This window comes from Zonotrichia leucophrys, chromosome Z (assembly GCF_028769735.1).
Source record: "Zonotrichia leucophrys gambelii isolate GWCS_2022_RI chromosome Z, RI_Zleu_2.0, whole genome shotgun sequence".
Classification (NCBI taxonomy): Eukaryota; Metazoa; Chordata; class Aves; order Passeriformes; family Passerellidae; genus Zonotrichia; species Zonotrichia leucophrys.
The window spans coordinates 21,644,881-21,672,719 of NC_088200.1; the positions used below are offsets into that span (position 1 = coordinate 21,644,881).

The 27,839-nt window shown below is 37.1% G+C and overlaps 1 protein-coding gene across 2 annotated transcripts in view; it reads right to left on the reverse strand.

Moving 5' to 3' along the window:
• The window catches only part of MCTP1 (multiple C2 and transmembrane domain containing 1), a 217,926-nt gene that overhangs the window by 17,960 nt on the left and 172,127 nt on the right, over window positions 1–27,839 (reverse strand). For both annotated transcript variants that reach the window (XM_064735559.1, XM_064735558.1), the window contains one exon: window positions 19,235–19,288. In XM_064735559.1, the coding sequence (XP_064591629.1) occupies window positions 19,235–19,288 (54 nt within the window). The remainder of the gene's footprint in view (window positions 1–19,234; window positions 19,289–27,839) is intronic.

Genomic DNA, 27,839 nt, shown 5'->3' on the forward strand with positions numbered 1-27,839 from the left:
GGACAAAACTGACTATTCAAGATGACCTCCACACTGGGCTAGGACACTCTGCATCAAACTCTGCAGATTTAGATTGACTGTCTCTGGAAGTTTTCCAATCCTGTGTTGACAGGATATTGTGATCTTAGAACTCCTAATATGCCATGCACCTAAACAAACAGCTCTGTTGTTTCTCTCTCAGACTCTCCATATTGACAACATCTTTATATCAAACACAGAAAAAAGTAATTTTGTATTTCAAAATTCATGTGATCACATCTTGGACTGCTCATGTTTTTGGTTCACAGAAATCACAACTCATTCCCTGAAACTTCCTTACCTAACTAGCACAGTATGGTATGAAATTGCCTGGGCCTGGTCAAGCAGACTGCTGAGCAGAGAACTACAGAAATGTCTTTACTGTTGGTATATGCTGCCCAAACAGTGCTCCTTCGGAACAACTAATCTAAACTTTTTTATGTCTGTTTTAGATTTCAGTGATTTAACTCAATGAATGGCATGTTGCTATGGGGAAAAAAACAAACAAAACCATTTTCCTGGGGACAATATTTGTAAAGAGCAAGTGCACAGAGAGATAAAATTGTTAGTGGCTACATATTGCTTCATATTCTGAGGTCAACAGAGCACAGATGGCCAACACCAGTTCCAGAGTTTGTTTGAAGAACAAACTCTAGAATCTTAAACACTTGATTGTTGTCAAGTGAACAATCATTAGGAATATGATCTGGAAAAGAAAAATACCATACTGTAGTTCAGCTAAACCAGCAAGTGTAGATTATATGCAATACTTAATTCCAAACATGAACATAGAGCAATGAAGACAAAAATAGCAGTATGTGAAATCTGGCTGGCATTGTTTTTATGAGTTGAATGCATTACGAAGTCATCTTGAAGGCTCTTTGGGATTGAAAAGGATGGTCAAAACAACCATGAATATTCAAAATCAAAAAGAAAAATTACATTATCATAATCATTGGCTCTGTTATTTTAGCTCAGAAGAAATCCTACAATGTCTAGAGCAGGAAAGATTACATGATGTTCTAAAGACAGTGTATATATAAATACACATTTCAAACAGCAGGCAGAGTTATCTAAGGAATGTATCAAGCTGATAAATTGATGAAAGAAAGAAAACAAGCCATTCAAACACACTCCTTTTTTACATGATTCCCCTGGATATATGTTCAAACTCTGCTTTTGGAAAATTACATAGTGAAGAAAAATAGTTTGGCATTTGAGGCTAAGCAATATGAAATGGAAGAAAACAGCAGCATCTAGAAAATAACCCTAGGAATGTACCGTGGGCAGGGAATGATGAGTGAATCAAGAATTCTAGCATATAGTTTAAGAAAATCTTGAGAACAACCTGAAAGCACTCCATTGCCCATTTTCTTTCTATGCTTACTTCAATGAAATTAGAAAAAATACCCCCAAAGTAAAACAAAATAAAAAACTGCAAAATAATGACACAAAACCCCCAACCCAACAAAAAAACTCCACAAAAACCCAAGAAAATCCCCCCAAAATCCCCAACAGACACACAAAAAACCATATGAAGGAAAAAAAACCCAAAACCACAAACCAAATCCCACCCCTTTTAATTTGTTAGGAATTACTGACATTTTAGAAAAGATCTAAATCTGAGCCATGTAGTGAAGATGGTGGTGGTATAATGAATATGCAAAAATCAACCCAGAAGGTAATTTGTTACAATATTATTTTAATATCTGCCCATTACAATAGTCTGTTCTACATTCGTTTTAAATATGCTTCAGCATGCTAATTTCTCAGAAGTAAAAATGTACATATTTATGTTGGACCACAATAAATCAAACTCTGACTAAAAACCGTGAGAGGCGCTCACATTCAGCTGATGTACTGCAGACTACAATATCAGAAAGAAAAAGAGTAGCTCAAAGGCATTTATTTGCTCAAATGTCTATTTTTTCCAAGAAGAACAAATATTTGTAGCTTAGGGAAAGGCTTTCACTGTGAACTGCATGGATGTTACTTCACAATAAAACATGTAGAAAAAGCTACTAGCTTGTCTTCAGTGACTTAAAGTGAATTTCCTTCTAAAATTGAATAATAAGATTTGCTGACTTGAACTAATAATGAATGGAGCTGCTTTAGAAGGAAAAAGGAAAGGAAAATGTTGTTAAAATAAATACAAAAAACCATATGATTACTTCAATGTTGGAATGACAGCTGAATAAAACAAATGGCAGGAAATACAAACAGCTGTCATTCTTCGTGAATGACTAACTGGGCTACTGAGCACTCATGACACAGGAAGCATACTGGGTCACAGATGATACTATTTATACTAAATCTTGCAGCTAAAGAAGAAAAAAACCCTGCAGAGATATACCTAACATAAGATAAAAAATAAGCATCAAACAGAATTTATCTGTTTTCCTGAAGAAACAAATAAGCAAAGGACTTTAACCAGTCACCATGTGACATGTATTTCCCCAATTTACCTTTTTTTCCCATCATCTCCTAACTTGCATAGTGCCTATTTGAAAACTTTAAAGTACCAAGATCAACAGATATACGAATGCCAGATGAGGAGGGCTGGGAAACCTGCAGCTGACAGCAAACTAACAAATCATTGCTTTTTAACAATTCAGAGTGAATATTGGACATTAAGGAAATGAATGAATGAGACAGATTTTAGAATGAGCAAAAAGGGGCACCCAACAGCACTTAGCCTGAAAAGCTGCAAAAGAGCTGGCATTCAACCCATGATGCATCCCTGCTCAAAGGGGATGCTTTTGAACACGGAATTATTTTCAGTTGAGAAAACAGGAAATTGTAAAGAGAATTGAAGACCCTCTCTCCTTTCCTAAATTCCTGAGCCTTTTCCATCATTTTCACAACTGCCAGGGATCCATGTAGGAAGGCATCAGCTTCAAAGGTTTGCTGGCACCAGCTGTCCACAGATGCAGAAGCACTGTGCCATCTCCTGCTTCTCCAGCTCCACTACTGCTGCTCTGATGGTGCGTGTTGTGTAGTGCATTATCCCTAACAAGGTGCAAACTGTTTAGGATAGCTTATTTTATTCACATAGGCCTTTTCAGCAGAGAGGACAAATTAGCCCTCCATACTTAAAAAGCTTGTTTCTTCCAAAATTTTAAGCTCATTGCTTGCTTTTGTGATACTCAGAAAAGCAACAACCAGCAGCCACACTGAAAGAATTCAATGACAGCTCTCTTTGTCAATTTTCGGTAGTCTTTGTATTATTTATTTTCTAGTAAATAAAGTTGAAAGGCTTTTCAACCTTGGCTGCAAACTGAGTACCCAGTTGCAGTCCAACAACAGCAGGGAATAAGGCTGCTAATGTAAAATATCTTTTTTCCTCCTTTGTGAAGGCTTTCCATAGATTTCATTATTTCTCCTGGATCTGCGCTTTGTCATATCTAGGGCACAGCAATACTAAGTAAGCAGGGAGAAGGGATGTGAAATTTTTATCACAGAAACAACTGGCTAGGAGGTAATACCATATTCAAGCTTTTCCCAGAGAAAACATGGAAGGGAACAAGTGCCATTCTTCTAGAAAACTGTGCTATTCTAGTCTGACAGTTTGGGATTAAACATACAGACACTTGAGGTGCTTAGACTTTGTGGCACAACAATTATCTGAGAGGCTATAATAAGCAACTCCACTGGATTAAAACAGCTTTTTGAAAAGCGGCAGCTTTGTGTGATACTTAAAAATAGCCCTTTCTATTTTAGCACAGTTCTTTGCTATCAAACAGATGGAAGGATGGCTCACGCACAACACGGGGTGGACTTGTGCAGAAACAGAACAGCCAAGAGAAATGAGCACGTTAAGGTCAAACAGTTATACCAACTTCTCAAAGTATTTCTCAGACTTTCAGAGAATGGTGGGGCAGGAGTTTCCACCGCTGTTTGTTCCAAGTTACTCTCAATGGCTTTTCCTTCCCTGAGTTTGCCCACTCTTATGTTGGACCTCCATAAGCTTCAAGAACCCACACCACTGTTAGTGTTTCAACTATTTCCCCCCAGGTTCCTTCAGAGCTTTTTTTAAGGCAAACATCATCCAGTCCTGATAATTTGTTATTATTAATTCTGTTGATTTTTTTCTGTAACTTCTTTTACCAAAACTGGATTTGAAGCAGACAAACCCTATGGAAACTTCACCATGGTCTTCCACAATGTATACACATGCAAGAAATAACCATTAAATCTTAAATCCAAGGTCCATGGGTAGGTTGTTTTGAGTTCCTAGTACCATACACTGAAATTTGCAAATTAGTTATTACAAAGTTCTTGAAACTTTTCAGAATTTTAAAGCAGTCAAATAAACAATGAGAAGGCAAATGATAATTTACATTGTGCTTAAAATAAATGTTAGGTTGCTAAAAGAAAAAGGATATAAAATTAATTATGCAAGAAGAAAGAAGTAAAAGAGCATATAATATATATATATGTACACTAAACAATTAATTGTAAAAATAATTGAGATGATGTTTAACATATTTATAAATCTACATCAAAAAGAAGGAAGGTTGAGATGCCCAGTTTGGAGCTGACAGAATTACTTAAAGATGTGATGTCAAACTTCTGAGGAATATAGTGAAGTTAACCGAATTACTAACACTAGTAGTTTACTGAGTGCCATTGTATAAGCCTAATAATTTCAGCTAAAGTACTGAATCCAAATTAAAAAATAAAAATAAAAAATCAGATTCAGAAAAGCAGACATGATATTTGAAATAATGAAAATTATGTGAGGAAAATGAAGATGATGAGCAACAAAAAGTACTAGGACATTTTAATTTACAAAGATGAATGAATATAATCAAGATACTCAAAATAATGAATGGTTTAGAGAGAGTAAATTGAGACTCTTAATTACTCTCGTAAGACTGTAGAGAGCAATGTTCTAACAACTTGAAAGGCAGAAATAAAGCTGATAAAAGTGCATTTCTTTTTTCCATTCAATGAAAAACTCACCAGTGGACATTGCTGACAAAGCAGCATTAGTATGAAGAACTTAATAAAACCAACAGCAGAATTAAATACATATGGCATCATTTTTCTAGTAGGAAAGGTACTAGGTAGGACAACTATCCATCATTTCACACAAAAATATGGCACTTCAAAAATATCTTTTACAACTTGAACACAAGTTTAAGTCAGAATACAGAGCAACACTTACTATGAAAATTAAGTATAGACAATATACACATGCATGATCTTAAACGTCCTTTTTGACCTAAACTTTTCTATATGATTCTATGAGCTGAAGCCTTTCCTATTTACTATTTGAGGCACTTGCACATTTGTTAAAACATTTCAGAGGAGTAGTAGTAGAACAAGAAATCAGTAGACAGAATCATGAAACTTCTGACATTTTAGCCTAGACAAAAATACTGAGAAGTACTATAGTACACTGTCTATAGAGGATTGTACAGATATGAAAACACCTTAACCTTATAGTAAAAATAAATTTCCTATGAAATTTCTGAACAAAAAGGGTCACAAAAATGTTTTCCAGTGACAGCACTGATTTCTTTTAGAAGGAAAACGTCTTACAAATACACTTTCAGCTAACCATTCCCATCATAGGTGAATAAATGTGTAATTATATTGTGTATTTTTTTTCTGGTTACGAAAACTGAGACTAAGAGAACATCTGACATGCCCATGGTTGCAACACTAATCACCTGCACCAATCCTCATGTTGTAAGACCTATTTTATGTTTCCTTCAGGTGAACTCTGCCAATCCACAGCTTGAAATAGATTAATTTTTACTATACAGTTGTACAACAGTACAAACCAAATATGTAAGAAGAGCTCTGGTGTTCTTGGGGAAGAGAAGAAATCTTAATACCTAAATATCTTCAACCCTATCTCAAACTGAAAATCACATAAGAACCTTTGTTTTACATATCAAAATACAGAAGTGGGGAGGGCGGGGTGGTGGTGGTGCAGGGGTGTTTGGGGTTGCTTATTTTTCAGGCAGAAATCAGCTAACTACAGTACCTCTGTACTGTGCAGTAATTTCTTCCTCCTCCTGAGATATCAGACTCCAAGCTCTGTAGAAGCTGGCACTCCTGAGCACACAACTCCCACTGGGCACCCTCCTGCACTGCCTTGGCCCCAAAATCTCACCACCTTTGTTTTGACTTTAATGCTCTTGATTCCTGTGCAGCTGAAAATACTAATGTGGTGGGAAATATTAATATAATGCTACAAGGGAGACAAACCAAGAGAATTCACTAACCAGCCTTACTCAAAACCAAAGGAGCACAGACGTGTGTAGTATGCAAGGCATTTTCCTCCAGTATCTGGAAGACACCCCTCTTGTGTTACAATAATACAAAGGGAATGTAGGGAAAATCCCCTGACTCCTAAGGATAGCACAACCTGACTGGGCACCCTTCCAGGGCTGTCTTTGAGATTGCTCCCCACCACAGACAGATGGATAAAGCTCTTTATTAGGAGCTCTATTGACAATTAATTGACATTAACATGTAATATTATTAATATTAATAAATAATTACCATCATTAAGACTTTTTTTCTTGTTTGTCCTAGGAAGGGAAGGAGGCACCTGACAGAGCAGAGCCTGCTGGGTCCCAGCATCCCCAGAGGATGAGTCTACCTTGAAACAGGGGGCAGAAAAACAATTATCTTCTCCAGAGTAGATGACTCCAGCATCAGAAGGGTTGAGATCTGCTCAGCAGCAAGAGGCTATTACCTATTACACCCTTCTGCATGGCCATGTGTTTCCAACTCTTTTTATTTCCCATTTATACTGTATAAATCCCCTGGCTGATTTCAGTGGCAGAGTTGCACCGAGCTTTCCCCTCCCCACCATGACTAATCTTATGGAGCAAAACAGAAGGTTTGTCTTTTGCAGCACTGTGTTTTAATCTCATCCACACCACATTCAATTTTCCTTACAGTTACTACTTTCAATCAACATTTTAAAAACCTTAGCCACCACTGAAGAGGTTTAAATAAGCATCTCAACCTGTAAAACAACTAAATGCTGTGAAGTATATGTAGTTTATGGTGGAGATAATTTAGTGTATATATTCAGAGTTTCAATTTTCTCTGAGAACATAAGAGTAGGATGAATTATTTGGGGGGAAAAAAAGGCAGAAATAGAAGAAAATAAAGCTTTCCTAAGCACAAACACTTTTCAGTGTCCCAAAAACAGGTAATGTGTTTAGCATATCATACTTTGTAAGCTTGTGTCAGAGCTCTGGCTATGCTCCTGCCTTGTGTCCTTAGATGTTTTTTGGGATACAACTCCAAAAGTGATATTGAGACCTGAAGAAAAGCATAATGCCTGGGTGTTATCAACATCTCTAAAGGGAAAGAACAACATTTCAGGAAGGTCAAGGTAGTATAGCAGTGTTGGAGTGCTGTTTCTTGATCTTCACTGTATGCTGTGTATTGATCTAAAATATTCAGTCAGCATTAGTTCTTTGAGAGTGGGAAGGAAAGTAGTCCTATGAATACAGAAAATACAAAAGAAGATGTTTTGGTGTGAACACATGCACAAATTTCAAATGTTCTACAAATATAAAAAATCCAACTACAATCCTTGACTAAGCCCCCTCCACCTATGATGGGAAAAGCAAAGTAAGATATTGTAAGAGCACGATTTTAACAGTGTTCTGCTGAAACTAAAGTTTTATCCTTGATTAAATACATACTTTCTAACTTCCCGGAAGCCATTATAGACATCATCCTCAAAATTACCTTTTTCAAAATGTTAAGGAACACTGAAATAAGAATATGGTGTAATATGTCACATACTGCAGATTCTTTTATTTTAGGGTTTTTTAAAAGGTAATACTATTTTTTCTGAATGTTTTTCATGTTCAGATTATGAAAAATTAATTACTCCAACCCTACACAATTATTATCTATATTTTATAACTACTCTGATTTGGTAATCCAGAAAAAAAATCAAATTTTTTCATCAAACCTTGTATATTGTTCTACTTTTCCTTGCACTGTAATGCTGACCTGCTTTTAATAGCCAATGGTATATTTACAAACTCAATAGATAGCATTTATCTGCAGTGACAACTGAGGTCCTAATCAAAGCATTAATTTTGAATTGCGAAATTGGCTGAACTTTCCCTATATTATTCTCCCGGCAGGATCCCAAGGAGGGTGCTGTCATTTGACCACATTCAAAAATACACATTCAAAGATTTGTAAACAGATGTGACACTCACCAAATTCCTTTGGGGAGTTTCAACAGTGTGAAGTGCAGCTTTTCAACCTGATAGTTTTTGATTGGACCTTTTTGGCATTATGGTAGTTCTAAAAAGTCTAACTGACATCAGAGGAAAACATGGCCACAGACCAAACTGCTGTGGGACCTTTCAAAGGCAGCCAGTCTCAAAAACAAAGAAACTCCACTGTTCAATAAACAGACAACATTTCACTGGGGAAAAAAAAATCTTTAGCACTTTCAGGGAATGACATTTCTGTATTTATGCATTAAGACTTCAAAATTCAGCATGAAGTTCTTCTTTCTAAAAACATCAAGGTGTTAAAATGCATTTTCTTCTGAATTAATATATCCTGAGGTAAATGAGTGAAAAGGATTACACAACGTAAGAACTGCTTGAAACAATTATTTAGTGACAAACTGACTCTTATTATATAATGTAATTTTTGATAATGCAGCTTCAAGCACTCCCTGAACAGACAATAAAATCTTAATCTTAATAGAGTATACAGTAACCACAACTATTACTATGCAAACCATTCTTCTATCAAATGCAGGGATGCAGGGTTGTGTATTACACTTCAGAAAAACAGCTGAGTAAACTGTTTCTTGATCTTCACTATATGCTGTGTATTGATCTAAAATATTCAGTCAGCATTAGTTCTTTGAGAGTGGGAAGGAAGGGAGTCCTATGAATACAGAAAATACAAAAGAAGATGTTTTGGTGTGAACAAATGCACAAATTTCAAATTTGCTACAAATATAAAAAATCCAACTACAAATTAGCAATGGGAAAGAATTTCCATCTACTCTTCTTCTCCTGTTGGTATCTAAATTTTTAGTCAAACAGGAAGTAAAGGTCAACAAATGGCTTTTCCATAGTTAATTCTGAATTATAGATAATACCATGCATTAAAGGCATAGCAAGGCACTGGCTACATTGAGGGTAGAAGCAATTGTACCATTCTTTTGTGTAAAATACTAAAACACACATCTGCTGAGCAATTGATCTTAAATTACTATTTCTGATTGCAAGAAAGCTTCAGATTAGCAACGCTGTTCCGACTTATTCACTCTGCTAAAGACTAACCAAAAGCAATACTTTTTCAATAAAATTCTTTTCTCTCAGAGCTCTCTGTTACTCTGGCATTAAAGTATCTATGACATCATGTAAAGGAGTGGTATCCATTTTGATTTTCTAAAGCTGTTAGCCTTCAGAACAAAAATAGTTTACTAGGATAACTCTGTAAATCTGTTTTTCCCATCCTGGACTTAGTTACCTTAGCACCTCAGCAGGCCAAAAAAATATAGAAAAGAGAAAGGAAATATGAGAAAGAAAAAGAAGAAAAAAACAATACTTAAATCTTTATTAGTAATTTTTCCTATATATATTTTATATGTATTAAAATAATCCTTATACATTTCTCAGCTCAATTACTTACAAATAACTTATCTGCAGAATCAAGGAAATCTCTCAGCTGTGGAAGTTTATTTTTCCATGTGCTATCTTGAGATAAGCACGTCTGTAATATTATATTTCCACTGACATAATTGTGCATGAATTCTGATCTGATTTAGTATTACATGGTGCAAAAGGTGACACATTTTCTTTAATACAGCCCATTAGAAAAGGAAAGGAATTGCCAGTGTATGAAATCTAAAGAGTTTGATTGAAAGACTCTGGGACTTGGGGGTCAACTCAGTGGAAAAGTAACTTGCTCAACTACCCCAGGCACTGAGCACTGTGACAAGCAAACTTAATACCCTGGTGCATTTACTGAGACAATCAATAAAAACACTGCACTATCAGACTGCTACAGCTGTACATTAACCTACCATTTACCTCAACTTCTCCTGAACCAGTCAAACATGCATTTGCTGATCATGCAGATAAAACTGATACCTCACTGGTCCTTAAGTCACATTTAATTGCAAGTCAGAGTGCTAAAACAACCATTTATTGCTTTTCTATATGCCATAAATTCTAATTTTCAAATCTATCTAAATTGCACACAGAGGACTATATTCAAAGAACTACTGAGATGACGAAGCCAACTGCTCTGAAATTAATTTCTGGGAGATTTAGGGCACATTTCTACTTGAAAGCTCAATCCACACCCGTTACCCCAGCACACCTGCACCTGGGCTTTGTGGCCTCTCCCTGCCTCCTTGCCTTCTCCTGATGCAGGTCTCAGCATCATCATGCCCTTGCCTGTCCAAGGACTGGTCATTCCTGCTCCCTAGCTTGTGTGTGTTTATTTTTATATCTTATTTCTCCTACTCTTTCTCCCAGTTCCAGCTCTAGTTCCTGCAGACTCCTCAGCTCACAGCTGCTCCAACATGGTTCATGGGTGGGCATTGGTACTCCTGCATGCAGCTCAACAGAAAAATCAGTAAATCCATACAAAAACCATTGCCCTCCTTGGAAATTGGTCCCAGTGCTTGACCTCTTGTAAGTCCAGGCAGGAGCAGTCTGGACATGCTTCTTACTTTTGGAACTTTCCTAGTAGTTATCAGTAAATGCACAGTATTCCTACCACAGAAGAAAACAGAAACAGAACAAAGCAGTATGCAGTATGCACTATTTGTCCAAAATCTTTATGCTAACTTTGCCTCTTAATCTGCCAGCAGATTACATCTGAGTAGAGACAGACTCCACTCTGTACCATGTGGATGTGTCCTAGATGCTGCTGCACAACACCGACTTTTTAATTCCATACCACATTGCTCTAGGATGAATTTGGTTCTTGAATACTTCGGGCACAGGTGCTTCTTTCATTTTGTCAGGATTATATTTTGCCTAGATGATCTGTCCTGCAACTTTATCACTAATCCACACATCAACATAAAATAAACAACATAAAATTTTCCACTGACACACAGATATTTCAAACTGTAAACAAAATGCATGTTGCATATTGTTTGCATAATCTTGCAGTTTATTTTCCCATATTCCTATATTTTCCTCCATAAAGCACAGCAAAGCCTGATCAACTGTCCTGGCAAATTTTTGTAGCTGAGGTTGCAATTTTCTTCAGAAGCCTATCCGTGAAGTCAAAGACAAACACCTAGCTTAAGCGGTGGAATTTCAGCTGTGTTGTAGCGCAACCTTCGGGACAAAATCTAAGTTGAAAACCCGGACTACAATCCAGCATCCACTTTGCACACAGTTGAGCACCCTCTTCTCCCACAGCATCACCTCTGCTCCTCATTCATTCTCATCCACATACATTGTGTCAACCTTGCTCCACTGGGAACTGAGTCCATGCAGCATTTACCTCACGCTAGCAAATCCTAACCATCACTTTTCTCTACAAGGCTTTCAAAGTTGTATTTACTGTAATGTCTTTGCATAGCCGGGTTTTGGAAGGGGTGGGCTACAGAGCTGGCTTCTATGAGAAGCTCCTGGAAGCTTCTCCTGTGTTTGGCAGAGCCAATACCAGCCAGGATGAACCCAACACTGGCCATGGCTGAGCCCACCAGCAGTGACGGTAATGCCTCTGTGGTAATGTATTCAGGAAGGAAATAAAAAAAAAAAGATATTGCACAAATGTTTTTGTGGCCAGGGGAAAATGAAATGAAAATATGTGAGAGGAATAGCTTTGCAGACATCAAAGTCAGTGGAGAAGGAAGGGGAGAAGGTGTTCCAGGAGCCAGAGCTGAGATTTCTCTGTAGCCCCAGATGAAGACCACACTGAAGCAGCTGTGCCCCTGCATGGAGATGCCACACCTGCAGTCTGGGAAGGAGACCCAAGCTGGAAAGGGTGCCTGCCTGAGGAGAGGCTGTGATTCTGTGGGAAACCCATGCTGGAGCATGGTCCTGGCAGGGATCTGCAGACCCATGAAGAGAGGAGACCTTGCTGGAGCAGCCTTCCTGGAAGGACTTCTTAACCCTGCAAGGGACCCAGTCTGGAGGAGCCTGTGCCTAAAGGAATGTACTCTGCAGAAGAGTGACCCATATTGCAGCAGTCCGTGGAGAATTGCTGCCTATGGGATGGACTCAGGGTAGAGAAATTTGTCAAGAACTGTCTCCTGTGGGAGGGACCCCATGCTGGAGCAGGGAAAGGACTCTTCTTCCTGAGCAGTGGCAAGGACAACCTGTGGTGACCTGACTGTAACCCCCATTCCCCATCTCCCTGCACTGTTGAAGTACTGGAAGTAGAGCTTTGGAAGGAGAGAAAAGTGGAGGTAGTTTTAAGATTTATTCTACTTCTCATTATTCTGCTCTGATTTTGGTAGCAATAAATTACATTAATATTCCCAAGTTGAGTCTCTTTTTCCTGTAATGGTAATTGGTGAGTGATCTCTCCTCCTCCTGACCTTAACCCATGAACCCTTTGTTATATTTTCTTTCCCCTGTCCAGTTGCAGAGGGGAGTGATAGAACAGCTTTGGTGGGTGCCTGGCATCCAGCCACAAGTCAACCCACCACACTTAGACCTTACATCTCTGCTTCCTGTGGGACTCAGAGGATTTGTTGCGTATTATGGGCTCTACACTTTGCTGTAGAAAATGCTCAAAAGGGATCTCTCCAAAGGTGTTTGGGGCTGTCCTTTGGAAGAATAAAAAAATGGAGTTACGAATAAACCTGAAGAAACATTCAGGTGGCTGGCAAATCATGGCTTGCTTAGAGTTGCAAGGGGTTCGTTCATGGTAGTAGTTTAAACAGAACTCAGATTTCATGATTCTGTGTGAAACTACTTCAAAGAAATTCTGTTAGAGAGTGAAGAATGGTGATTGTCCATTCTTGCCACTTTTGAAATCACATGGAGCTAAGGTATAAACTAACCTGCACACGTATGAATTTTTCAAAGCAAACCCAGCAGTAAAGGGCTTTGGTTGTTTCCTTTCACACTTACTATTTCTCTTCCAAGTCATGGAGAAGACCATACAGATGTTTTTAATTAGACCTTAAAGTTACTTTTTGAGGACCTAGGTGAAACAGCTTGGCCTCATAGAATTTAAATCTGCTTAGTTACATTAAGAAACAATATTAAGTGTAGAGGAAAAAGTATGTCCCATTCTTAAATAGCTAACATAATTTAGACACATTCTTTATTTGATTTAATAAGTTATTTAATTATACTTGGATTGCTTCATAAGGAACATCACCCACACTATATTGGTCACCATGTACAAGGGTGAGTGTAATTCATTAAACAGTTTATAGAATGTCCTCGGGTAATCCATAATGTTAGTGCATTTCACATCTTTCTGTGTCCAAAGCTCGTTCCCTTATCTTTAAGACCCTTCAAACGAGGACCTTCAAACGAGGACCTGTGTGGGGAGTGCTTTAGGAACGTTCTTAAAACCTGCCTTTTGCCGTGAGCTGTTTCCTTGTCGTTGCTCAGGCAGAGGTTTTGTTCCCCTTCTGGGTTCTCTTTTCGGTTGTTTGGGGTTTTTTCCCTTTTTTTCTTGTCTCCGAGACGCTGCCTTGGAGGGATTTTCCAGGGGCTGTTTCAGTTTGGGCCGGGCCGCGCAGGCCGCACCCCGCAGCAGCGGCCGCGGCCGGCCCAGCCCACCGCGGCCCAGCCCGGCCCGGCCCCGAGCAGCACTCGGCCTCCCTGTCCTGCGCCTCCTGCCGCAAGGAAGGTGAAGTCCCTGCCCGGGTTCTGGCCCCTCGACCCAGAGAATACCAGCTGTCGGGGAGATAAGCAGAGCCGGGAGGGGGCAGGAGGAAAGCTGACACCGCCTTTCGCTTTGGTCCTTCGAGCCATGCACTCGACTGCAGAGCACCACCTTGGAGGTGATGGGATGTCCCCAACATTTTTGGGCCTCTCTTTATTCTCGAGATACAGCAATTTTGCTGTTATTTTTTGCCTGTTGCTGTTACTCTTGTTAGTAAACTGCTGGTTTTTTCACTTATCTCTACTTTCCTTCATTCCTTAGTGGTGGAAAGGGACTGGTTAAACCTATAAAGGAGACGGCTCATTCCAGAGTATTCTTTAAATTGTCTCAAACCAAGACACAGACCCATGGTCCCCCTGTGACTACCCCTCCTCAAATGCTGAACTTCAGATATTAGTCTTAGATTCTGATCTCATTAATTCTTATTTTACTTCACTGTTTTTGATAGCATTTCAAGAGTGCACCAGGACAAAGAAACCTGATCTCATTAAAACGAAACCTCTCAGAAGGCTGTCCAAGTACCTGTTTTCAAAGATGTGTACGTTAATGATGAAGACTATATGATGTCCCACTACAAGGCAGGATGAAAACTGCTTTTTTGTGAAACTTTCTATGCAAAGGCTCCACAGGGTCTAAGGTATATCCAAGCAAAAGTAACTTCATGGCTGCGACTTGGGGGTGATCCAATGATCAAAACCAGGTGATAGTCCAGAGCACAGGCTGAAGCAGTCTACACTATCAACCCATACATTATGTACAACTGTTATTAAAACTACGCATCCCTTATCAACATCTCTCCATGAATAACTAAACTGAGCTAAAACCAAACTGTACTGAGAAGTATGACTTCTGCAGCCATGTACTGGAGATTGCCCTGTTGTAGAGATTTTTTGTAAGTAGACACAGTTTTATAAGCTAAGCTTTGAAAGGATAACAGATTCATACATAGCTACAGTTTTCACTGGAAGCTGCTGTTGACTTTTTATTTACAGTTAGTATTTATAGTATAGTTAGATGCTATGTTCATGTAGAATATAATGGTAGAATCAAGCTATAGGTGGACCAATAGATTTACTTGTTCTGAAATGTTAACTCCAGTCTCTCTATATCATTTCCCCACCATTTATTTTATAGAAAATAACTGCCACTGTAATAGATTACAATCTTCTCTTTTATAGAATATAAAAATGTAGGTTACATCAGAGCTATCTTTCTTCCTCCTCACGATCTCCTCTCAGTAAAAATGCAGGGCATGCTTCTGAGACAGGATGCTGTTTTGGCTTGAGAACAGTTGATACCTCTCAGCAGCAATGAGTAGAAGCTTTAAAATACATTTTATTTTGATTCAACTATAATTCATTACAAAAGCTTTTAGTTATCTTGAAGTGCAATTTCATTGACTGAGAAGTGCAAATAATTTTTCAAAGAATGAAACGATAAAGAATAACAAAAACCACAAATGTTTTGAATATTTTTTCATAATAAAATGTTAAGATGAAGGTGAAACAAAAGTGTTCATAATGTGCATCTTCCTCTCTTTATGCCTGCAGTGGCAGCAGTTTTCAGTGGCCTAATTCTGGGGTGTGCTGAGGGCTCCCAGCAAAAGGTTGACCTGAGCAATCTTCGAGATTATCTGAAATCCTACCTGGAGTTTGTTAAAAGAATAAAGCTATGTGAAAAGCATATATAAAATTCTTAAAAACAAAATCCTATATACACAGACAAATTCTAGATACACAGATTATCCATATTGACTGCTACATTATTATAACATAACTGCACAAAAATCCTTTTGATAGCTTATTGATAACTTGACTTCATGTAATTTAACTGACTCATATTTGCTAAGGTATTATATAAGCCTGTGTTTGGGAAGGAGCCAAAAGAAAAAAAAAGGAAAGAGAAATCAGATTAAATTGTAAATCTGTGGTTAGCATAGGTTTAGCAAACATTACAGAACATACAGAATGCAAAATCCAAAGCTATTTCTTGAAAAATCTAGTATTAAATGCCTGAGCCAAACAAACAACATCTTTTGAAATTCCTAAATACCTAACAGGACAATGAAGAAAAATCATGAGAAAAGTGTTACACTGCTAAGCACCACTTTGTAACCAATACAAGTAGCATACCTGCTATTTTAGTTCATTATTCGTCTTGCAAGTGAAGATGAAAGTTAAAATTCTCCAGTAAAAAAACACATCACATGGCCTTAAATTAACAGTCCTGTCTTGACTGCAGCAGAGGTTGAAAAAAGTTACTAAAATGCAGAACATTAGAATGAGACATGGTAGTGCAAATCTATCTTGTCAGACTGCTCTCAGTATTACACACCATTACTAATAAAATGCATTACAATAATTAATTTAATATATTTTGGCATTCATCATCCTCAGTTTACTACTTCTATAACTGCAGTTTGGGGACATCGAGCCATGTCTGTCCATGACATAACCTACATCAGGGCATGTCCACACTGAGGTCGTCACGTAGCAAGTCACTGATACCCGAATCAGCTCTAAAGAAAGGCACTTTTCATAATCACCCAACAATCTGATAAGACAAAACATATGGATAGGTTTAGGTAAAGCCTGCAAGGAGCCTTCACTAAATGGAAAACAGGTGCTCCTGTTCCATGCCATGTAATACCCTATTGATCATAAAGTCCAAAGGTTACAGGACTAATAGCTTCCTTGTGGTAATCACGGAGCAAAGACACTGGCCATGGTCAAACGGCTGGGGTATATTTTACATATTTGCAACATATGCTTCAGTTTTAATGAAAATAAGGATTTGGCACATTTATGAATCTTGTAACTTTCTTTGCATAACAAGACCAATTTTCCTGAGTTTTCTATTATACCACATGAAAAAAACCAGAGAAATAATAAAAGCCAAAGGCTACTACCAGCTGGTGTTACAAAACATGCATTTGTTTTCTCACAAAAATTCCTTTAGCATACAGCTTTAAGAAAACACACAGAAACTAAACATAAAACTGCACACCTCCATTTAGTCAAAAGATGTAAGAGGAACAGCAGGAGTTAAGAGAGTAAGTCTAGTGCACCAGAAAGGAAAAACAGCTTCTAACAACAAATTAATCCTAACCATGTGCTTACTATTTAACCTAGTGCAAAATAACGCCCACTGCAAACATCTTGAATAAACAGAGTAGTCTATACATGCTTGTTCTAAAAAGTGCAGGGTTTTTTTTCCAATTCAAACAGCATATTTAATCTTGAGAGCTCAAAACATTTGCAATAATGAAGACAGCTTTGAATTAATGAAAATCAACCTTAACACCTTCTCTATAAAAAAACAGCTCTTAAATATTCAATAAAAGGGTTCACTGAATGCACACGGTAATGTCAGTACTCACTTTAATTCAACCTTGGTAACTAGATCTAAAAAAATGTTTGAACTCTGGTGTCAGTTTGAGAAAGCTGAATATTAGATCATAACGTTGAAACCTAGAGTGATATTTCTAATTAGGGGTGTTTGCTCAGAGAATCACCAGAGAACTGGGGGGAAGGAGGGGCTGACCTCTGCCTTCATCTTCTCTTTTAAAGGAGTTTGTTTAGCAATTTCCAAAACCCACTAAGCAGTAACTACACAGGCTGGTTTAATCTACAAGCAGTCAAGTACAATTCTTTGTGAACTAATCACTATGGTTAAAATATCCAGGAATTCGCACAATACTGGTATGACACATTCGCACCAGATCTAATAATAAAGCAGAAACAAACAGGAGAAAATGGCCTCAAATGGATGGTGAATCAGTGTCTATCAGAAAACAAATGATGACTCAAAGCTAGCATATTGAGATAAAATTCAAGCCCTCCATAACAACATGATGGACTTTTACAATCAATCATATATTTTATTGCTAGAAATGGATGCTCACATCATTTAACATCAAAAAACATCCCATATGTGTTTTGTAAATGATTTTGTTAGTACAGTGTTATGAGATTATGTAGCTAACAATTTAGGTGACGTACAGAAGAATTTCTCATATAAATTGTAAAGTGTTTGACCTGGCAAGGGAACAAGGAAATACTCTTATTTTTTTATCATCTCTTACATCTTAGGTGTTAGCTAACAGAAAAATAATCATTGAGGGAATTAACTAATTATAGTGAATTTTCTGACATTTCAAATGCTGCTGCCAGCATATGAATTCTTACAGGGGTGTATAAATGTACATCTCAACCAGAAAAAAAAGGTCAAAAGCATAAATTAAGATGCACTGTTTCTCTCCTCTCAGAAAAAAAAAATGCTATATTACAACAGAAGTGGGGGAACATCTGTGAAGGTCAAAATAATCTGAATTTTAATACAGAGTTGTTGTAAAACTATCTATATTCTTCCTTTTTATTTTCTTCCACAAATATAACCCTTCTGATAGGAAAATACCAGCAAGTATTGGGCTGTCTTCACTCATCTCATCAGAAAGCCATCCTGCCAGTGCTAGCCATTGCTTCAGTGGTGCAAGGTCATTCAGATTTATTTTCTTTGGTTTTTCCCTCTCTCTGGGGGACAACCAATCCAAGAAGCCCCATGGCTTGGCTCAATGCTATGTGGAAATGAGTTATTTACTGTGGTTGCAATCCTCAACCTAGCTGGCAGCATCTAAACTGAATCACATCCACTCAAACAGATGAATGATCTGCTGTGGTTTCCCGGCTTGCAGGGCCACAATGCAAACTTCAAATCAAAGGGATATCTATGAGAATTGTGATTATTTAGATGTCCTATTCCAAAACATTCTTCTATCCAGCAATTCTTTGAAAATTTTAGATGCCAATATTCCATCCTTAAGCAGCATAGAGTTGCTATTTCCACACCATTTTCCCCCTGAAATGCAGCCCTATTTGTAGTACTAAAGACAGGAGGAATTTTTGTCCTTCAAAATCTGTTGTCTTCCCAAGAGCTGTCAAGTTCCAGACTGGCAGAGATACTCTTGTTCCTAGCAGAAAAAAAAAAAAATTGATCCAGCTCTGGACCAAGAAAAGAAAAAAAATAAAAAGGAAAAGGAAGAGAAAAAGCAAAAATAAGAAGAAGAAGAAAGAAAAAAGAAAAAAGAAGAAGAAAGGAGAAGAAGAAGAAGAAAAAGAAGATGATGATGAAAAAAAGGAGACAAAAAAGAAGAAGAAGATGAAAAAAAAACAAAACCAGAAAAATAAAAAGAAAGCAGGATTTACAGTCCTCTAACCTTTCCCTCAACATGCTATACCTATTATTATAGGATGATAAACAACTCTGTCCAATTTTCTGGACTAAAACACATCAACTCCTTTTTTAACTGTCGGTAAAAACAGTGTCATGTCTAAATTCTCTGATCCCCAGATACCCAAGTGCTAGGAAAGATAATTACCTTGTCATCTCTGTCATCCTCTTCTTCCTCGTCCTCTAGCATGTCCTCCACTACCTGCAGACAGAAACAGTAGTAGTTGTCATCATTTAAAAAGAAAGAGTTTTGTTCTGTCAATTCTAAGCCTTTTGTAGATGAAAACTTTATTAACATTTGAAATAAATGCACAGAGGGAAAATGTACAACTAGGAAAAAACACTTGATCTAGTGATTCAAATTTAGGAAAGTGTTATAACTTTAATTGACCTACATTAGGGAATTATATACTGAAAACCCTTCCTTTGCAAACGCTTGCTTGACAATTTAAGTATTTAAAAGGTAGTTCAAAATTCAGTATATGTCAGCTCTAACTAAAGGAATCCTTTGTCAGCTCCTCTGGTGCCCATGCAGCACACACATGCTCACTTCAAATTTATGGTTACCTACATAAAAGGTCAACACTTTTAACAGAATTTACAGTATTCACCAAGAGAGTCTTGAAGAATACAAAGCCAGAAATAAATTCACAGTAGTTTATCTCCCTATCATGTTCAACAGTGATATACACCCTATGCTCTATCAACATTAGCCCTCTGTTTCTTTAATAATAATTTTGTACAATCTGTGCATCTAACTTTATGCACATTAATTACAAGCTGCACCTGCCACACGTCTGCGTCTACGTATTTTTCCATATATAGTTTTTCAGTCCAATACCATGAAATATACATTAAATTCTTTTGACGAATATTAATAATTATTAATCATGCCATCAGCATGAAATAAACCACTAAGTTTAGTTTGCAGAGAGATCAAATGATTTTCCAAAGATGGTCCATGGCAGATTCAGACTTAAATATCTCTCTCTCTCAACACTGTGATCAATGACACTAACGGGAGGAGTCTCTGTTGACAGAAAGCAAGCTGTACCTCCTTATAACCAGAAAACAGTTTGCTTCTTTGTATCTTTATGTATATATATTTGTAAGTACCTATTAGGATACAAGAAAATCCATAATGAAGGTCAGCAAAGATCCAACCAGCCCAGTGTCTTATTATGGGTGCAAATATTTTATACTATGTATTATAAAGTATGCATATAGAGGAAAAGTGGAGGTAAAACTCACTGATATGAAACAATTTTTGTGATTCAAGACAACACACTAAAATTAAACTTCATAGCCACCCCCTCAGACAACACTGCAAGGGTGTTCACATATCCACGTAAAAGTACTTAAGGGATTTTATCCAAGAACTAAATTCAGGTAAAAGAATAACTGAAAAATAAAAGCACGTGAATCTTTCTACTTTCCCAAAGTTAGCTGTACCTTCAAGAAGGTCCCAATTAGCCATGTTACATGGGCCCATGCAACGAGTAAACAACATATGGTTTGATGTAACATGCCCATCTAGTAGAGCACTGTGCATACATGAAAGTCACCCACACAGTTCAAAACATTTGCAGTTTCAGCTATTTCTCCTTGTTTGAACCCTGTCACAGAACCCTGTAACAACAGTAATTTGGAGGGGAACCTCCAGTTCTGCCTACTTGCTGCTTTGTCCTGGAGGTGTGAACGAGATAAAACTAGAAATGCAAAGGAACCATAAAGAGGAAGCATGTCCTAAAGCATGAGAAGGAAGCATGACTTGAGAAATGAAGGAATTACTCTTGAATTCTTCCATGCCCGGAATAACAATTTTAGCAGGAGGAGCCTTACTGGAGCCTGACTGCAGCCTGGCACCAGCCTATTGGCCTTTTAGGCCAACTCTGCTTCATCTGTCAAAGAAGGGGGATCAAAGACAGTTTTGATCACAGGAAAATGTTGAGAGCATGTTGCTGAAACAGATGTAGCTCCTGCTTAGTTCAATATACCTTTTACATCCCATTTAGAGGTGTCTGAGTGATCCAGTTGTCACTGACCACCGACCATTGGAAACAAAGGCATTTTCTGTTTCCCATGCACCTGCATCATCTTGTTCCTCTCCTGATTGCTCATTGCTATATTCCCCAGGCTGTTCAAAGTCTTTCGGGAGCCGAGCTGTAAACTGCATCACTGGAGTAACTGAGTTCTTCAAAAAAACACATTCTCAAACCTTTAATGCAGCTGGTTCCAGTGACCCAGTTTACTGAGCAGCTTCACCAGCTGTACAAAGAAAATGGTAAACTGAGAAGAAAGGAGGAGGAAAACAAGCTTTTAAGGGCTGCAGCAAGATGGAAACTCTCTTAGATCAGTTTTTCTGCAAAAAAGCACACATGCAAAACACCCACTTAGCTATACCATTAGTTGACTAAAGCCCTAGTTATAAATCAGATCTGTTGACTCACACACTGCCTAATGCCCAGAGCTCACAAAGTCAGTAGGTCTCTTACTTTTCAAGATTAACATTCCCTAGACACTTAAACATTTTTTTCACGTACATCCAAAAATTCCTTGTCTTGGGAAGGCTGAATATCCTATTGAAGATGCCTATCTCACATTAACATTCAAATTAGCATTGTGACAATTAGTTGAACTGGAAATCTCTAAAATTGTTGTAAGTGAGGGCATCTCACAGAAATAACTTCACGACAATAACTCAAAATTATTCAGATAATAACACTTCGGATTCAGGTGCGGGGTTTTTTTTCCCACATCTAAGGATCTCAGACTACTTTACAAGCTTCTGTAGAGAGGCAAAATGTTAACTTGTTCAATGGGCATAAAAAGTCTTTTGAAATTACATGAAGTATTAGACTAAGCCTTGACTTCCATCTCCTCCATTCCATTTTTTGCTCTATTTGCTCCTTCCATGCTCTATTTCTAGTTTAGCCATGCTATCAGTTACCTTTAGATTTGGAGTACTGAATTGTTTGGAAAGAAAAACAGAATCCAATAATTGTCGCAAAATAAAATGCAATGAAAATGTGCTAATACCCGAGATGCATAAATAATTCTTTGAAGTATATGAAACACAGCCCATGCTTTCACTTGTCTTGAAATTCAAAAGAAAGGGTTAGAAGAAAAAACCCCAACAACACACAACCATTAAGGCAATATGGATAACACAATTCATTAAAGCAGCAAAACAAGTGTTGGCCACAAATTAAAACAAGGAAAGCAGATTAGTCATAATCATATGACATATGAATCACTGGAACACTGAAGCCTTACAAAAGCTGTATACTGAAGTAAAGTCTAATCCAGAACAAAGCAAGGCAGTTCAAGAGAGGTACAGTAGATCTGAACACAGGTTCCAGTTTAACATTGTATTAAGAATACAGTAGAAAAAAACCCCCACAATAGATTTTTTTATCCTTTGATTCTACCTTGTTTCTTTTCAAATAAAGTGCACATGCCACTCTGTTTGGAAGGAATACAGTAGTTATTTGGATCCTAATGTCAAGCATTATACATGGAGGAGGTATAAGGGAGGAAGGGACATGGTGGAGAAGGACGGAGAGGAGAGAGAAGGTGGGCAATAAAACACATAAAGATAAAATGCAATGGCAAAAATCTTACATTGTCCTTAGAACATTCACTCTAAATGATGCCTTCTGATAACTTGTTTGAAATCAAGTAGTATTAATCAAACTATGGAAGGGGACTAGGGAAATCAAGGATCTAATGTAAGCAGCTAAAAGTGACATGACCTTCTCTAACATCACTTGTCACAGACTTATATGCTACATACTGGTAGAAGGTCTTGAAAGAAATTTCTTGGTACTGTCCCTTGAATGTGGGGAATACATATGACATTTTAAAAAAACCACACATAGATGCCCTCAAATACAACACATAAGCTACTTCACAGCCAAAGGTAAGGAGATGATGTTTAAATGTTGAAAAGTAAGTCCCTTCCTCTGCAATACATCCCTATTAAAAGCTTATAAATCAGAAGCAGCATGTAATCTAATTCCTATGTACTGCCATCATTCCCGATCCATTCCCAACATCTTCAAGAAATGCAGGCCAAAAATACCATACAACTCATAATCCATATAAGATTGGAGAACCATTGCTCTGTCACAGCAGATGCCATAAACCAGGTCACCAGAAGAAAGCACAACCATCACATTTGCACACCAAAGAAAATCTCAGCATCTGTGGGCTAACATGCAGTCTTCTGAGTAAACTGGCATTAAATACAAATTGCATTTATTGTAAAGATCGACTGACTAACAAAGAGGATAGAATTGCTGAGAAAATAATTCACTTTGACTTCTGACCTCAACACCTGCAAAGCAGAGTTAGATTCTAGTTATTTACAGGCATGTTAAATCAAAGCCCTACAGCTGTAGAGGACTTAGAAATACCTCCTGAATCTAAAGAATCAATGACAAAGTGATACACTGAAACTTCACATCACCTCTAATGAAAGGTCCTTCTCTCTTAGCATCAGCCTGCCATTTCTCACTGTGTGCAAACCATCAATAATTGTCTCTGTTCTATGTTTTTCAGCTGATCAAAAAAACCCAAACCTGCACATTAGATACTCTGATGTCTTTACATTTTAATAATAGCAGGTATTTGCTCTGCACTGAGATGTAATATAAAGAAAAGGGGAAAAAAAAGGGCACTAACTCTGCAGAAAGCCATGATGACTGTTACCTTAATACTTCAATGCCCCTCATTAGGACTTCTCTAAATCTGCTTAGATCTTACTTGACATAGTCTTCCAAAGCTAGGTAGTTTCCAATAAAAACAACACCAAATATCTACATATGATTTCAAAATATCTGCGGACATTTGTATATTCATACATAAGTATTAAAACTATAAAAGAAATCAAAGTGAGGTTGAAATTTGGTTCCGAATTGCATTTAAATGCATTTTAGATGTGCAATAAAAGTAGTCAGAATTATCCTGTTCAGGACTGTTTGGATTTCATATTGTCCGGACATGAAATGTACTGTAAGTTTGTGAACCATGCAACTCAGTGTACAGCTGTAAATGTAATATAAAATTATGCAATTTGTATGGATTAAGAAGGATGCATAAAACCACTTGGGCTTTTTCAGATAATTTCCTAGTACTTAATTTGAAGGAAAGATATCCATTGTCCACAAGCTCACTACAGCAGCAGTTATGTGCTCATCTTCACAATATGAGATCTGCTTCTTTTATGGAATTGTCAAGGAGAAACTTTACGGAAGATAAATCTTCATAAACATGTCCAACTTTTATACCGCATTTTAAGGAAAATAAAAATCAAATTACCAGATTCTGATTTAGGAGTGCAGTGTATCTGTGTCCAACCAGATTTATACATCTTGAACTTAGAATAACTGAACTACTAGATGTGATAATTAGTGTGATAAGCTTCTCAGTAACATTGAATATATTGCAGTACATAAGACAGAAGAATAAAAACAAAAACATTAGTACTTTTCTACTAAATTACTTTTTATTTTTTACATTGACACTCAAATTATTTCTTCTACCAGAATGCATTTTGTTAGCTTATTCTGGAAAGGGGTCATAATGTAATTTAGTCTGATTCTTAATAGGAAATGAGACTACTATGGCTAGTAGTAGTCTAGGCCTTTTGATGCATGCTGCTGATTACACTGAGTTCTGTAATGTCAACAATAAATTTTTATTTACAGTATAATACATTTCTTGGGAACATGTTTCAGTTGTAAATACAGTTGATTATACAAGAACATGTAATCTTTTTGCTGTTGCCAGCTTGATACACCCTCAATATTCAATTGCCAATGTAGTTAAGAGTAAGTAATTTTTAACATTACTATGGTACAAGCACTATAACATTTCTTTCATTTTCTTTCAATATTTGGTTCTCATTTATTCTAGCTTTCTTTTGTATTTACACAAGGCACTGTGAACTAAATATTAGGTGTTTATTTGAAGTATGTCTCCATCTAAAGGTTTCAATATGTACTGTACACTTGAAATGTCAGATCTCTCAGAATGCAGTTATTTTTACTTCAGCAGAATAAAAACAACTGCATTCTTTGCTTGGCTAAGTATCACTGAAAGATTACACTGCAGGAGTATGAAAAATAACACCTTCACAAAATAATTGCAAACTAGAATTCTTAGGCAAAACCTTATGATAAACTATCTTACAAAGAACACAATGTCTCATTATAGGTTGTTATTATTATTTCTTTTCAAATATATTGTTTCCAGATTTGAGTAGAACCAGATATCCTTCTGTCACAAAATAGCATTTGTGCAAGTTATATAAGCTTATGAATGTGCTCCATTACATTTCGATTTGAAGTTAACTTTTTGGTACAAAAAAATTATATTTCATATTTTAGGTGAAAATGTATGTAATACACATATTGTAATTTCAGTTAGCTATTTTTTGCCCTGGTATTTATATATTTCTGTAAATACTGTAAAATCCAAAAATCCTTAAAGTCATGGCTCAATGAAAATGTGCTGAAGTAATAGAAAGCCAAACAAAAATTAATAAAAATCTCACATTACTATGGGAATTTTTTCTAGAAACTAAACTGATATTAGGTTATGTAGTACCGATTATTTATAATAGCCACTACAATCTGTCTAGGAATCTTGTTGCCATTTAAACCTTCAGGCAAATGCAAAAAAAAAAAAATCATTATAACAGCCTCATACAAAAAAATGCTTCCTCTGTTCTGTGAACTTCAATTTTTATTTTAGATGCCAGCAATACTGAAAGACCATGGAAATAAAAAGTGGCAAAATTCAAATTAAAAAACCAGCTGGTTTTTGACAGAAAAAAAAGATCCAATTTTAAAAGAACAGGGAAAAAAGATCTAATTTTAAAAGAATGCTGGAGATATTTAGAGCAGGGTTTTGGTTTTGGCCTTTTCAGATTGCCAAAACAAGCCAAGGCTTTCCAATTCTGTAGTGCGTTTGGGTTTTGCAGCTGTTGCTGGGGTAAGAACAGGCATGTAAAGTTTTACCAAGGAGTTTACTACGTACTCTGCTACTGTGAGCAAACCTCTGGCACAGGAATTATGACTGCAGCATGGACAGCCTCTTTTATCTGTAGCCCAGACAGCCACTTGGAGCACCATATTTTTCTGTTATGCTGCAGAAGAGAAAAGCCTACTGGCCAATGTAGATCTTTACATAGTGTACTGTGAGACTGTTGAATTGAATTGATGCCCAATGCATTCAAAATATTTATAGTACCAACATTTAGTTAAATAACCTTTATGTAAGATTTATGTTGATTTGTTCAAGTCTCATTTAATGGCAAATTATGGAGAGGATGTTTCATAAAGATAATTCTCCACTTAAATGCAGCAAACATTACGATGCAATCTAGAGCAAATTTGTCCAGCTTCAGTGATTATGTGCGGTCATAAAAATTAGACTTGATCAACAAAATTTAAATGCATGATTAAGCTGACATTTTCATGTTTCTGTTCTGATATATTAAAAGAAAACCCATCCTGTCCCATTGTGGAGCGCTACATTATATATTTATTTCTTCACTGTATGGATCACATAGAAAAAAACCTAAACATCTGTGTGGAGACAACAATGATTCTTAGTGGATTACATAATATTCAGTAACATTTTGTCACATTTTCTTCGACAGCACCCATCCTGCCCACACATACCGAATACAACTCATCTGCAAAAGCCCTTCTAACTTATTTTATTGATAATGAATGAAGGCAAAGTTTATGATTAGTTAGGAGCTAGAAAATACAAGGTAAAATCAGTTCTGCATAACATTGAAAATAATTTTATAAAAACAATCATGCTTTTCTTCCTTAGAGTGATAAATCTGGCTAGCTTCACACACATACTGTTCTGTGGCTAACTGTGTGCTCCCAGCAGCCCTCATGCTGGGGGATATTTGTGGCTGCTGCCATTGCTATCGTACCAGAGGCAAAACTTCTCAGGAAAGTACAGTCAGAAGGCAGGCAAGATATACTTGCTCACCTGACAACATCCTTTTGTGTCTTTTGCAAATGACATACTCCGGACACTGTCTAGCCAGAATACCAGGGCAATGACATTTATTTTTTCCAATAATTCACAAGAATTATTTTCCAATAATTCAGCAAGAATTTAGTCTGCAGTTAGAAATCTCTGCAGATTCCCTGGCAGAACAGAATTTCTGGACTTGAAGCTCAAAACCCCAAAGCACCACACTGGCAAGGGCTCTGAAGCACTTGGTGTTTGTCCTGTATTCATCAGCACATGAAAGCCTTTGAATGTAAGGACCGTAAGGTCACTGTCTTTAACATCATAAAGTGAAGAAACAGAAAAAAAAATCAAGTTCCTGCTTTGTTAACTTACCTGGTAACTCAGTTTTCCACTTCTAGGAAAACAGCTGATTAAAGTCAGGCACTTTCCTGTTAGAGTTAATTTATGCATTGAATGCACTGCAAAGTGGGACTCTTTGCCCCAAACAGAAGCAGCAACAAATCCACCTGACAGTGCTTTGACAGACACTGTTGCCTGGCTCCTAGAACAAAGTGATAGGACTCTAATCAGAAAAAATCTCCTAGGGGGAAGTGAGCTGGGCTTCTATGACCTACTCAAGCTCATTGTGCTGATCACCTTTTCTTGAGTGAAGAAAAAGAATTCACTGAGATGGATATATTCATAAGCATAATTCTTCCCATTTTCACTTTTGTTTTTTTTCTAACTTGGCAATTTCCAAAACACAC